At 43.8% G+C, this 15,151-nt stretch overlaps 1 protein-coding gene across 1 annotated transcript in view; it reads right to left on the reverse strand.

Annotated features, from left to right (window-relative positions):
- Nucleotides 1-2: 2 nt before the first annotated feature.
- The window catches only part of COMMD5 (COMM domain containing 5), a 31,982-nt gene continuing 16,833 nt past the window's right edge, over nt 3-15,151 (reverse strand). Inside the window, exons 5-7 of the mRNA XM_075068858.1 lie at nt 11,590-11,685; nt 8,244-8,319; nt 3-263 (exon numbers count right to left, since the gene is read on the reverse strand). Coding sequence (XP_074924959.1) covers nt 162-263; nt 8,244-8,319; nt 11,590-11,685 — 274 coding nt within the window. The 3' untranslated portion in view covers nt 3-161. The remainder of the gene's footprint in view (nt 264-8,243; nt 8,320-11,589; nt 11,686-15,151) is intronic.

Below are 15,151 nucleotides of genomic sequence, written 5' to 3' on the forward strand. Positions count from 1 at the left end.
GAGGCTTTTAACACTTTAATTGAAAAATATTTACAGCAGATGTTAGAAATGTTACGTTACAATACTGATACATGCAAAATGGTGCTGGATCTTTATTTTGCATTTCACAACTCTCTTTCAAGTTTTCCAACTGGTTCTATTAATTTGCAGTTTGGAAGTGTTCAGTCCTGGATTTTCAGAATGCTTCTTTTCTCCAGATCATTCATTTCCTTCAATATCAGGGCAACGTTGTACCTTAATTCTTGGAACTTTACAACTGGCACCTGAAACATACGATTTGTTAGAATTGTGACTCATCTGGCTAATACACCCATACAGACAGAAATCATTCTAGAACATCAGGCCCATATAAGTTCAGACAAGAGTTTTATAGATTTTAAGCAAAAGATCAGAGGCTAACAAAATGCTAGGTAATAACGTAAGAATGACCACAGTGAGTCAGACCAGTGGTCCATCTAGCTCGGTATCTGTCTTCAGAGTGGCCAGTGCCAGATGCTTCAGAGGGACTGAACAGAACAAGGCGATTTATCGAGTGATCTATCCCCTATGGTTGAGTCCCAGCTTGTAGCAGTCAGAGGTTTAGGGGCGCCAAGAGCATGGGATTGCATCCCTGACCATCTTGGCTAATAACCATTGATGGACCTAACTTCCATGAACTTATCTAATTCCTTTTTGAATCCAGTTATACTTTTGGCCTTCACAACATCCCTCGGCAACAAGTTTCACAGTTTGTATGTCGTGTGAAGAAATACTTCCTTATGTTTGTGTTAAACCTGCAGCCTATTAATTTCATTGGGTGATGCCTGATTCATGTGTTACGTGAAGGGGTAAATAACACTTTCCTATTCACTTTCTCCACACCAGTCATGATTTTATAGATCTCTATTAACCCCGCTTAGTCGTCTCTTTTCCAAGCTGAGCAGTCCCAGTCTTTTTAATCTCTCCTCATATGGAAGCTGTTCCCATACCCCTACTCATTTTTGTTGCTCTTCTCTGCACCTTTTCAAATTCTAATAAATCTTTTTTGAGATAGGGCGACCAGAACTGCATGCAGCGTTCAAGATGTGGGCACTCCATGGATTTATATAGAGGCATTATGATATTTTCTGTTGTATTATCTCTCTCTTTCCTAATGGTTCCTAACATTCAGTTAGCTTTTTTGACTGCTGCTGCTGGACACTGAACAGATCTTTTCAGAGAACTAACCACAACGACTCCATGGCTTCTTTCTTGAGCGGTAACAAGCAAATTTAGATTCTATCATTTTGTAGGTATAGTTGGGATGACGTTTTCCGATGTGTATTACTTTGCATTTATCAGTATTAAATTTCATCTGACGTTTTCTTGCCCAGACACCTAGTTTTGTGAGATCCTTTTGTAACTTCACAGTGATCTTTAGACTTAACAGCTGAATGTGTGTTGGCTAAATCAATGGTGTGACTATTAAAAAAAAATAATCATTACCTTACTCCTGTGCAGGGAATCAGCCTGGGAATACAGGGGTGAATGCAACTACTCCCAGTTAGGCATTTCCACTGAAAAAGCTGAAGCATCTGATTTCCCTGAGGAGGCCACGCAGCCAGAAGAGTGAAAAACAGGGTTTAAAAAGAAAGGATACAGGAAAGGAAGACGACAAGGCAGGAGAGGGAAGGGAAAGATGTCTATGGACTGATTTTTTGGGGTGTCTGGTTGATTGCTGTAGCTTCTCACAGCTCCCCTCTTAAAAGCAGCATCAGATAATTTTAACAATGTCACAGAAAAGGAAAAATAGCAAGTGAATTACTTTTTTTTCCAGGCAAATAATGGGAGTTTTGCTGCAGAAAGCGGAAGTTCTGTGTCTGGTTAGGGTGCTTTTGGCAAAGCTGAGGAATAGATAACATCAAGGAATGCACGGTTAACAATGACTAACAGGAGAACAAACTTCCAGAAAACACCCACTGAATAAAAGGAAAAACTAAAATTACAGTAAGATCCATTTGCCAAAGCACGAAGTGCAACAGGTGCTGCATAAGGCTGGCATCAGCATTTTGCAAATGACAGTATAATTTTAAAGGACATGTGAGCTGGAGGCTAGATAACACATTGGGGATCAGAGTTCACTTCTTGAGCATCTCATGGCTGGCAGGTGATGGGAGTGCTCAGTCTCTAGGAACTGGGAGAGTTGTGACATTCTGACAAGAAATAGGGAGGAGTGGCTCCACAGGGAGGGCTGCTGCAAAGTGGCTCTTTTGAAGGACTGGGAAGAGGGCAAAGACAGGGAGGCCAAGTAGGCCACACAAAATGGCCTACGTGGTTGAGTAATTTACATGGTACTTTGCACTATATCTACTACAGATGCACGAAGCAGTTTGTTGCACCTCTGAAGATTGTAAGATGACTTTGTGGCTCTTCAAGGCGAGGAAGCTTTGATGGTTCCTAGCTGCGCTGGTTTTAAGTGCCCACTAGACCAGGAGTGGGCAACTTTTTGGTCCAAGGGCCACATCTGGGAATAGAAATTGTATAGCGGGCCATGAATGCTCACAAAATTGGGGTTGGGAGTGCGGGAGGGGGTGAGGGCTCCGGTTGGGGGTGCAGGCTCTGGGGAGGGGTCAGAAATGAGGAGTTCAGGATGCAGGAGGGGGATCTGGGCTGGGGTGGGGGAGTGGAGTGCGGGCTCCGGCTGGCGGTGTGAGCTCTGGGGTGGGGTTGGGAATGAGGAGTTTGGGGTGTGGGAGCATGCTCCAGGCTGGGGAAGGGGTTCGGAGTGTGGGAGGAGATCAGGGCTGGGGGCTGCGATGTGGGAAAGGGTCCAGGCTCCGGCCGGGGGTATGGGCCAATGGGTGCTGCGGGGATGGCGTTTGGGGCAGGGGCAACATGCAGAGCAGAGCCCCCTGGCTGCCCCTACATGTAGGAACTGGAGCAGGGCCATGTTGCTGCTTCCAGGAGCCATGTGGAACAGCCCCCAACTCTGCTCCCAAGCTGGAGCGGGGCAAGCCCCACACCAGGCTCCCCAGTTGGAGCTCAAGGGCGGGATTAAAATGGCTGGCGGGCCGAATCCGGCCCCTAGTTTGTCCATCCCTGCACTAGATCCTCTTCTGTAACTTTACAACAGCACAGAAAAAGTTGGAAAAACCCACATAAACTGAAAGCAGGGCTGAAAGTTTGGGCTCTTGCTGCAAGAGAACACAATCCAGGCTGGGTAAACCATTCCCTTGTGACATCCCAAGACCAGGGTACAGAAAGTATCAGCCTAGAGGAGCATTTCCAAAACAGTATTTTTCTGTGTATAAAGAATGCTGAGTGTTCATAATGGTTGATTAGGACTGGAACTTCTGTGCTATTTTTTATTCAAAACTAGTAGCAAAAGCAGCTTCTGCACATGTCAATATAAACATTACCAGTAGCTTAGAGAAATCAACACATCCAAGTCTGGGATCTCTTCTCAGGACTATTCTTACTCCCCATTAATAGGAAGAAAGTGTGGGGTCAGTGGCTAATGCATAGGACTGCAAGTCAGGGAGACGTGTTCCAGTCCCAGCTCTGCCATGGGTTGCTGTGTGAACCCATGTTCTCTGTACCTCCCTTCATCTCCTAAATGAATATTATTCATATTAGCACAGTGTCTAGGAGCCCTAGTCAGGGACCAGAACCCCACTTCCAGGTCCAAGCCGAAAAAGGACTATGCAAGGGCTAAGTATTACAACTTTGGTCAGAGGAACGAACCTGGAAAGCAGGTGTGGGTTTAGACTTATAAACTGTGAGAAGGGAAAACTGATACAGTGGGATCTTCACAGCAAAATCACAGGAACATGAGGACAGCTGTGATTGTCTAAGGTAAGTGTGAAAGAAGAGGAACCCCTCGGCACAGGCCAGCATTCAGGATCATAGCAACAGGACGCACTATAGTACCCTCTGCCTAAAGAGAATTGCCCACCCACTCAACCTACTCCCATCCAAATGCCATTAGCACATGACAAACATGATGAGAGTACACAGACTACTATGTCTAGGACATCTTAACCAATAGAGAAGTGTCAGAACCAGATGAAGGAGAAATGCTTCGCTGCAGTGAGTGAGTAGCCTACACTACATACAACTGAAATGCATAATGAAACCTATGAAGCAGTGAGGGCAGTCTATGAAAGGTGCACAGTGCTGCCCAGGACTGCAAGAGAATTTTACTCAAGCACTTTGAAGACCATATACTTCCAAACATCAATACACTGGACTGTATGGAGGTAGTCCTAGTATAGGAACACCATCCAACACAAGCCTACAGAAATGGAGACTTTCAAGTGAAAGAAGATCCTTCAGAACAGCTTAGCTGACCAACGAAACATTCCCAGTGTACACTAATGTTGACCCTAGTTGCGGACAACAGATATCATGTTATACTTGTTTTAGATCCAAAGAATCCAACGATGAAAGAAGAAATACTACCGAAAAAGATTATCTTTGCAGTGATGGCAGAGACTTCAAAGCAGCTCATCCAATCTCAAAACATTTAACAAACATATTCTTCCCTGACCCCCAAAAGACCACAAACCAAAAACAACATTACAGTAACCTTTCCTGGTCTCAACTAAAGCCACTTGTGGAAATTCAGACTTACACCATTACATTTTTTGTTGCATCTATACAAATTTGATACATAAGTTAGTAAACATACAGACTACCTGCTATTAAGAGTGCCATCAGCAATGTGGAAACTCTATACAAGAGATTTTTGGTAACCAGTTTCCAGACTACTTTTTATGCTGGTGTGACAATTAGAAGAATAACTTACATTTCACTTTTAAAAATTTCAACAAGTTCATACACGTTGGGATTTTAAGGCATTCACACCCCTTTTTTTAACAATAAAAAACTGACACTGGCCTCCAGTCTGCTCGAATGCACAAATGAGGCAACTTTTTTATTTTTAGAAGCAAGATGGTGACTTAAGAACATCAAACATTTAAAACCAAGGTTGTGGGTTTGTTTTTTTTTAAATAATTTACATTTTACTGTTCAGTCACAGCCAGAACTTTTTGAACTTTCAGACTGTTTGGATAAGTATTAGAGTTAAAAAAACTCTGAGTCTATTCACGTTCTGAAAATTGGAAAGTAGTTATGGGAGATAATGCCTCAGGTATAATAATGCAATTACATTACAATGGTGTATTATTAAGGCAGTTATGAAAAAATGTGGCCGCATGATTTTATGCAAAAGGCACATTCAGATAACATTAAAAACTGCATGCTGGCTGTATTCCTATTCCTCCCCCTCCTGGAGGTGAATAAGAAGGTTAAACAAAGTTTTATAAACCCAGTCACTTAACAGGATGTTTGTGTTGATTGACAAAATACAATAAAATGTGCGAGAACCAGTTTCTCCTTCAAGTTATCTTCCAACCTGAGGTTTCTTTGTTCCCTGCTAGTTAGCATCCTAACCACCAGGGGAAAAATCCGCTCATCAGATCCATGGGCTGGATTAGAGATAAGCTGCAGAAATAACTACTTATCCTGGCTGAAACGTACCAGCATGGCTTACCCAGATGCTTCCATGCTCCAAATAAGGATCCTTGCAGCCTATGCACATTTCTGCAGGCCCCAATGGATCTTCAAAAGGGCATGTGGTCTGGCCAAAACAAAGGGGCCTTGAGTCCCTGATTAACTTAACTACAGAGGTATATTAGGTGGTACGGATAATACACTCCTTACACTTTGTCTTCGCTACAAAATGGCATTGTGTTAGAACACTGCTCTGAAGAGACCAATTAGCTAATAGGATGCAGATCATGATTTTGCAGTTGGTGTACAGAAGGAGGATTATATATTCAGCATCATGTCAGCCCCATCATGTTTAAATCTTGATCTGGGTAGGGTTTAACCATGGCTAGCTGATATGACAGAGATGACTTATCCTTATCTCAAAGTCCTGGCTAGCATCGTTAGCGAATTTGACTATTCACAGTTATATTCTCACATGACATTCACTAGTGAAGTGATGCCCTTCGTTAGAAGAACTCAATGGTTTTCAACCTTTTTTCATTTGCGGACCCCTAAAAAATTTCCAATGGAGGTGCAGACCCCTTTGGAAATCTTAGACAGTCTGTGGACCCCCAGGGGCCTATGGCCCACAGGTTGAAAACCACAGGAATAAGTGATGTACAGTAACCACTTCAGACATGGTTACACTTGGAAAAAGAGATGGACAAATGCATAATATACATCCACTAATGTCAAGGTCTTAAAGCAAAGGGTAGACAAGCAGATCATGAATGAGGCTGGGGCTAGGCTACATTACAGAGCTTACATGGTTATGGAAATGGAATGCCTCTTGTGCATGGTTTATGCAAAAACTGCACCCATATTCCTCACTTCACTTGGAAAAGACTCATTTTTCAGCATGAAGAAACAAATCTAATGGATTTATCTTTACCACTGCAAACTGCAAGGAGCCAAATGGGGGCAGTGGTCTATTAATGCTGCCATGCCCCTGGTGAGACTAAGAAGTTCCTTCGACAACACGAGTCTCCTATCTCCGATCACGTTTGTTAAGCGTAGCATGGACCTCAGTGAAGAGAGAGGAATTCAGCACCTGATTGTGACTCTCTCATGCAGTTGAGTAGTAAAAGCATCATGTTTTTTTCATTTAAACAACAGGCAAGCAATGTGCCACAAAATGTTGCAGTCCCCCCTTCTTTATTTAACCACTCAGCGCCAGCAAACATGGCTTGAGACAGAAGGGTCAGCAGACCAAAGGGCATATAACTTTTGTGTGTGTGCAATAGAATAATTTTAAAGCACTATTCATTGTGCAACAATCCTTTGGATTAATTATCTTGGTTTCCCAGTCCAAACACAAACATGGCTGAGCTAGCTGGTCATGGTGTGTGCATGTTTGGGCACAAAGGAGACTCAGAAGTGGAGAATGTTTGCCTACCTGAATAAGGCACTTTGAACCAGGAGACAGATTTACCCCTAGATCTGATATCAACTATTGGAGGCACTCTGACCACGTGTTGACATCCTGCTCGCAGCAAGTTCTGCAGTACCCAGATATAAGTGGCTGGTGGATTAAGATTCAGAATGAGATATGCTGCTTGTGCATGGTGATCTGCATGCACTAGGGGAGACCCAGCAGCAGATCTCTTTGACAGGATGGCTCCGCCTTTAAAAAGGTGCAGAGTTGCATTGCTGACTGCCCTTTTGGTGTCTGATGTCCCCTCTGGAAAGAAAAACATGGAACCCCGAACCCAATCCTGGCAGTTAAGGGAAGGAGGAACTGATTTTCCAATTTGTAACCATCAGTTGTGCTCATTTATTTGCGTACGGTGAAATTCACTCCTGTGCAGAAGTTTAGCACAAAGCCTATGCACCACTTAAGGGCTTAAGTGGAGCGTAGTCCTTGAGCTGGCCTCTCTGCATAGGGATGAATTTCATCCTTTGTCATATGGCATCTTAAAGACTTCACAGTGTAGCAAATCACAGTCAGGCCTTTCCAAGCAGCTTTATGTTACGTCTTTCTGTGAAACAGTTTTCCACATTAAACACAGTAAAGGTTGTGAAGCTAAACATTTAATCCAATACCTGGTGCATAACCACCAGATATTTATGCATGAATTGAAGCCAAAAGCACTAAAAGGTGAACTACTCATGCAACACAATGTTATTTATAGAGTGCAGCAGTCTATTACAAAGGTTAATAGTACAGACAAGTTCATGCCATTTTCTGGGAAGGCAATATGTACCATGTCAAAAAGAATGCCCTTGCTTAATTGGAAGTAAAAAAGGGACCATAGCTTTCTGCTCTCTTTCTAGAAGCAGGATGTGTATTAAAGAGAAAATGAGTAAAGATACCTGATAACTATCTTCTGTGGCAAAATTAACAGGCTTAGTGGGGCATCATGCATTTCATAAATTTTTCAGTAACTTCCCAGCCATCAAAACCCATTGTCTTATCTTAAGATCACAGTCAATAATAAAACTATAAAGTAATCATCAGAAATTATGCAACAGTACTTTGGAGTGATTAATATTTCTTTGGAAAACAAAGTTTCAACAAAACATGCCTAAGAAGAAGATAAGAAATCATTTTGGCTGGAGTTTTGTAATATACTGTGTATGGCTGCACAGAAATCAGAATTTACTAAAGGAAAAGAAAAGTTTCAACAAAAATGAATTGTCCATGAAGGCTTTAACATTTTTAATAGCAATTTAACTTTCTAAAAGGACTATAAAGTGGCTCTCTCTTTATCTATTAGGATAACAAGACTTACTTCAAAGCGATGAGCTGTCCCATCCGAAAGCTTCAGCAGCATTAAAATGGACGGTTGCAATGCACGGGCCAGTGAACTGAAATTATTTACATGATTAGTATTAAAATAGTACACATTTGCAATGCTACTATATAGCATTATAAGTTAACCCTTTCAGGTGTCTGAGAGGGGTCCCATATAGCTCACATGAATAATTTCCAAACATTTCAATCAAGCATTCACATTTGGCTGAGTAGGAAATTCAGAGGAACACAAATTAACTGAACTCAATCAAATTCACTTTCATACTGAGGTAGCAGACTAAAAAGGGAGAAGGAGCTTTTATATTTAAAAGGAAAGGTATTCAACCTTGCAATCATTACAGATAATAAGCCAAAGTCAACCCTGGTGTAATTCTACTGATTTCTACAGAGATGCATTAGGGTTGAAAATTGCCCGAATACTGTTAGCAAAAAAGAACCCAGACCATCTTCACTAAGCAATAGTGTCCTAAACCCTTCCATTCTTCCTTTGCTCTAAATGCAGCCCCAACTGGGGAATCAAGCTCTCCTGGAGACTGTGCTAAGCCTGTGGCTTGCTATTTTATTCCAGAGTTTATTTGGTGACCACAGGAGTGGGAAATGAGTCATCCCTGTGCTGTTTCCATCAGCGGATGTTGCCAAAGCCAGGTCAGGTACTGACAGGCATCAGAGCTGGAAGCCTGGGATCACTATGCTTCCTCATCTCTTAAGCAAAGGCGATGGCCAGACGATAAACAAGAAATCCTGAGGGGGCAGGGAGTGACAGGGTGACTGGAAAGGAAAATAAAGGAGAAGAATACAGAGAGTGGAAGACATACAGTTCCTGAGTTGTTTGGAAGGACTGGTGAGGCTGTTGTGGGGGTTCAAGGCACTGAAGCTAAGGTTATTTCTCTGCATGCTTTGCTCTATTTTAGAGAAAGAATTTGCAGTGCAGTAGCACCTGAGTGGAACTCTTTAGAACAGGGGTTTTCAATCTTTTTTCTTTGGAGGCCCCCCCCCCCCCCCCCCACCCCAAAAAAAACCCACAGCCCCCCCCCCCCAATGAAGCTAGGTTGCTCAGGCTTTGGCTTCAGCCCTGCGTGGCAGGGCTCAGGGCCCCAGGCTTCAGCCCCATGCAACGGGGCTTTGGCTTTCTGCCCTGGGCCCCAGCAAGGCTAACGGCCCTGCTTGGGGACCCCCTGAAACCTGCTTGCGGCCCCCAGGTGGCCCTGGATCCCTGGTTGAGACCCACTGCTTTAGAACACACCTCAGGGCACTCCTTATTTGTAACTACCCTATCTGCTTTGTATAATTCAATTCAGCCAATGGCAAGTGCCCTAACATCCTCCTCGCTCTGAGTTGGCAGCACAGCTTGTACACCTCTATCTCGATATAATGCGACCCAATATAACACAAATTCTGATATAACGCGGTAAAGCAGTGCTCCATGGGGGCAGGGCTGCACACTCAGGTGGATCAAAGCAAGTTGGATATAATGTGGTTTCACCTACAACACGGTAAGATTTTTTGGCTCCTGAGGACAGCACTATATCGAGGTAGAGGTACAGTTGCAAGTTGCTTGACTTCCAATAGTTTGCTGCATCTGTAGGTGCAGGGTAATGTCTCGAGCAGACAAATGCTTTGTCTTCTTTGGCTGAGTTTTGGCCAATATTGCCCATTTTGGGTTGCCACAGTGCACCAGACCCATGAGCTTCTTGGTTGGTAAAGGACATCAGTGAGACACCATGGCCACTGTTGGTGGTGTCCCAGTCTCTCTCTGACTGAAGGTAAGGAGACAGCTTTTCAGGAATGCACTGGTGGGGCCACTACTAAAGAAATTATCTTGAGCCCAACAATCTCAGGTACTGACTTGCATTGCATCTGCCTCTTTTAGGAAAGATTACCAAGACTTCCTCTTTTGGGAAAGATGGCCAAGCAGCTACGTCAGCATCTGCAGACTACATATTACCTTCGGCCTGATCAATCTTGGTTCAGACCAGGTCTGAGGGACAGAAACTGCATGAGCAGTGCTGATCACTCTCTCTTCCTGGCTCTACCCAAAGAATGTATCTACACTGATTGCGTAAGATGTGCCTTTGGCCTGGCTGATCATAAAGAGCTGTTCACAAGCTGTGAGGTCCGTAGCAGGAGTGGGCAGAACTATTCTAAAATGGATTCACTCCTATTCAGAAGAGAGGTTTCAAGGGGTAATCATGGATGATTGTTTATCCACCCAAGAGCCCTCTCATGTAGGGTACTGCAAAGGTTCTGCTCTGTTGTCTCTCTTAGTCAATGCATAAATTAGCCTGCAAGGAGGATTAGTAAGGAGACAAGAGCTGCTGTGTCTATAGCGTGTAGATGATATTTAGCCCCACTGTTCTCAATTACAGTTGATCCCACCAATGAATCTGAAAGGATAACCAGACATCTAAAGGAGACTGGGGTTCGGAGGACGGTTGGCTGACCGAGGCTCAGTCCAAGTGAGACAGAGATAATGTTAGAAAGTTGGGGGAAGCAGCCAAGTAACAGTTGTAATGCACTCTACTCAGGACTACATTATGACACCATTCAGGAACTTCAGCTAGTTCCAAAGGTGGCGGCCTGCTCACTAATAGTATATAATGGAGCTCATAGCACTGCTGCTCCAAGAGCTGCACAGGTTGCCTGTGGGCTTCCAGATGAAAGTCAAGGTGGCAGTCTTGGGTTTTAAGGCCCAGGTTATCTGAGAGACTGCCTCTTCCCTTGGACCATACAAACACAGCTGCAGTCAGTGGAGGCACTAGAAATGGAACTCCTCTGATACAAAAGAAAAGGGACGCTTCATTTTACTTTCATGCTCGGCCTGCCAGAGTCCAGCTTTATCCACCTTCTCCACAGGCTACAAAGCTCATCTTCCTTTGTGGCATTCAGGGAGGAGACAAGATGTGGTTAGCTGTTATATGGTGTAATTACATAGTGAGACTGGACTGAGTTACAATTATGGGCCGCTGGCAAGGCACTAATTAAGTTTATTATTGTACATTTTAAAATACTGGAAGGGTGTCACAGAGCTTGGGAGGGGAGCTTCTAGCATGCATGTTTTAGAAATCTAAAACAGAAGGCATAAAAATGCATAACTGTATTAACAAATGATGCAAGCATTTCCAACAGACTGATTTTATGTAACAGTAGCCTTGTGTAGAATCTGATGTGTGTGTTACTCAAGGTTATCTCCATACAGTACCATTTAACACTGCATGCAAATCACACAGTGAGACATATGTTAGCACAGAGAAGTGAATTTAAAGTGCGATTAAAGTTTAGAGTTAGAAACCCCTTCACTGGTCCCGCAGACTTTTATTTCTTACCTTGTGGATATAGCCACATCCACTCTCCACTTAATGTCATTAACACTTGGCAGCTTATTTCCTTGTTTCATAGTTGTGGCTTCAACAACAGGGCGCCTGGAAGATAAACCAGGGAAGGGAAATCATGAAGCACACGTGTAAGGCAAAAATCTAAAGGGAAAAAAATATGCCTCAGTATGAACACATTTCCCCTCTGCGTCTAGCATCATTCAGAACACGCTGAACAAATTAAGGTTTTGTAAAGGGGCTGCATCTTGTGCTCAGACTATACACATACTTCTCGCTTTTTGCTGCACTTTTCAACAGATAATTTATGAACTATTGTGGGTAATTTCAGTAAACTCAGGTCACCGTAATGATCTGCCAAAGGGTTATGGTAGAGACCTGAGTGTTGAAATTGGAATCAGAATAATATATAAGTCAGTGATGCACTATTAACAACTAGGGTCCATCTGCCAATATACCTTTATTGCCATGTGAGGCCAGCACTAGCAAGTAAGAAAGGAAAAAGAGGGTTTAAACACAGAAATTAAGATGTGCCAACATCCGCCTCCCCAACTGCCCACCCCTCAGCATACACATACAGCACTGCTGCAGCAGAGCACGCCTAGTGTCAATTAACATCAAGTTTTTTTTTTTTTAAATGTTAATATCAGGGAGCAGTCTGAAGCGTGCAGTAAAATGTCATCCCTGGGTCCCTGTCAGAGTAAGTAAAGTGGATTGGATTAGAGTTCCTTATGTAATGCTCAGTCACAACAAGCCCTGGTATGGCTTTTATGTTTTTGTCTAGTCTAATAAATGAAAGTTTTTGCTTCTTACAAGAGACACATGTGCTGGGTTTAAGTGTTTTTCTATGAGAAAAAGAAGTTGACGGTGATTAAACTTCAGATGCCTGGCAGTCTTTAAAATTTTAATATCGTCTTAAACTCAGAGTAAGAAAACAAGCCAAATCTGATACAAAGACACAACAAGCATCCATTTTTAGATGTACTCACAAACTATCTCCAGAATAAGGTCACTCGGTGGTCTGCTGGGGAGACTGTTTGAACTTGTGTTACTCACCATTTTTTTTTTTTGGCTAAGCTTTTTGTGCCAGGGTAAGTTATTTATAGTACATTTCAAAGCTACTCCAACCAAGGGCTGGATGATGCTTCACATAATCTAATTACATATTTTATTTCAGAAGAGATTCCTCTTTTCACAAATGAGGATACATTCGCTCGATAGTCTAACGGCTATCCCTACTCAGATCCAGGCATACCGTTTGCATGCTGTCTGCTTATAATTTGTCCAGAGAAATTAGCAGGTAGACAAAGGTGTGTAACACTGACAGCCTAAGGGAGTATGATGTTCTGGTGTAGAGCAAAGGCCAAAGCCCCCCCCCCCCAAAAAACCCACAAGTTATTTTCAGAACTGAGAGGCATCCCTAGTAGCGTGGACAAAAACAAGAGCAGAGGAAATAGATCACCTGGCTCTTGCCCTTAGTCAGCCTGTGGATAAGAAGTAGGTCAACACAGCTGGGTGCGACTATGAGGAGTCAGAGCCTAGAAATGGGCATTAGCAGAATCCTGACAGGATTAAATATTACAAACATGCCTTCCCCTCAATGGCGAGCTGCTGCAGGGTTTCGTCTGTAGAGAGATCACCTCAAAAATATCCATGCTATAATTTGCTGCCTTTGTACGTGCTAATGTCAGTCAGTGGAAGACACTTCAGTTAGGCAGGAGGGTCTTGGGGGCAGAAGTGGAATAAGAAGACTTTTTCCACTTCCTAGGTTGCGGGTGGTTGGCGTTAAAGGTCCATACTGCAAACAAATGTGATGAGACTTAGCGTCAGACTCTCACTTAGAAGTCACAAAAACTCTGTGGCCAAAGTTTAGACCAGGGGTCTCAAACTGAATTTACCTTAGGGCCACTGCCAGTCCTCAAATCCTCCCAGCGGGCCAATAATGTCACTCACGCTGCCCAGAACCCGCCCCCCCAACACTCTGCCCCCAATCTGCCTAAGGCTCTGGGAGGGAGTTTGGGTGGGGGAGGAGGTGCAGGCTCTGGGATGGAGTTTGGGTGCTGGATGCAGGCTCTGGACTGGGGCAAGGGGTGGGGTTGCAGGCTCTGGGAGGGAGTTTGGGGCAGGAAGGGGTGTGTGGAGAGGGGGTGCAGGTTCTGGGAGGGAGTTTGGGGGCTGGGGGTGTGTGTGGGGAGGGGATGCAGGCTCTGAGAAGGAGTTTGAGGGAGGTAAGGGGTATGTGGGGAGGGGATGCAGTGCTTACCTGGAGCTCCAGGGAGGGGTGAGATGGGGGCCTCAGCGTGCTGCTGCCCCCAGGCACTGCACCTGCAGCTTCCCATTGGCCACAGGGGTACTTGGGGTTGGAGAAGCATGCGGAGGCTGCAGGGAGGGTCAAGCAGCCACTGGAGTGAGCAGGTAGATGCGGCTCAGCTCAGCTGCACTGCCGGGCCCCAGGGTGGGGGTGAGGGAGAGTGCCCAGGGGTGGCAGGTGGGACCAAGGGAGAGACTCGGCCTCAAAACTGCTGGAGCCCTGCAGACCACATTGAGAAGGTTCGCAGGCCATAGATGGCCCACGGACCAGGAGTTTGAGACCCCTGGTTTAGACCTTTAGTTTGGTGCTGGACTGCTAGCTATAAACTTCTCTTTACAAGATGGTTAAGAAAGTGTTGACTGAAAATGAAACTCTCTCCACCCATACAAATGCAGCTGGAAATGGAAAATCAATGCAAGAGAACACAGCAAGCCAAAGTGAAAAGAAATGGGATGTTGGTGATAGGAAAAGAAGAGTTTATTTACACTGCAAAACATAAGACACCTTTGACTTCACAGAGTCTTCACTGCACCTGCTGAGTCTCGTGTCTTCAAAAGCACTTTAAGTAAATAAATTTTTTTTTTTTGGGTAAAGAGCGTCCATCAGTGACCCCATGTATTCTCCGCATGCAACGCTTCACACAGAACTGTCTAGAAACAGTGTGCGTGAAGGAACACTGGGCAAACTGGGATGCACCACATTACACTGGGGACATAGCAATACTCATGGGGACCTAAATGAGTGTCTCAGAGTACTCTAAGTAAAATGCATTGCAGCAGGAGAGCATCTGGAATGAACTCCAGGATTAGATGCAGTAACTGAACTACCAATGTCAAAATTAATGACAAACTAATTCCAGACACAGCAGTATTCGCCTAAAAGGAATATACGCAAATTCAATTGTATAACAAGAGCACACGAATCAGTGAGACACAGAACTATGGGACCCACTCTAAGCAATGATCTGATAATACAGTAATCTGGATTAAAATTAAATTGTACTAAGTTTATTGTAGGTATTAAAAGTTAGAGAATCTAGAGTAATCCCTTTCAAAAAGCAGCTTTAATTTCTCGCAGTTTATCTCATGGTGTCTATCAGACATGCTGCTCTTTTCCCTTTATCTACACAGCTTGACGTATCTAAAGCTGCAGTGATATAAAGAGAAATACCATTTTTAATTTTGCAGAGTTTTGGAACTGTCATTTAAGATGCAAAATTACACGGATAGGCCAGAATAACTGGAA

This window comes from Chelonoidis abingdonii, chromosome 8 (assembly GCF_003597395.2).
Source record: "Chelonoidis abingdonii isolate Lonesome George chromosome 8, CheloAbing_2.0, whole genome shotgun sequence".
In the NCBI taxonomy this organism is placed as follows: Eukaryota; Metazoa; Chordata; order Testudines; family Testudinidae; genus Chelonoidis; species Chelonoidis abingdonii.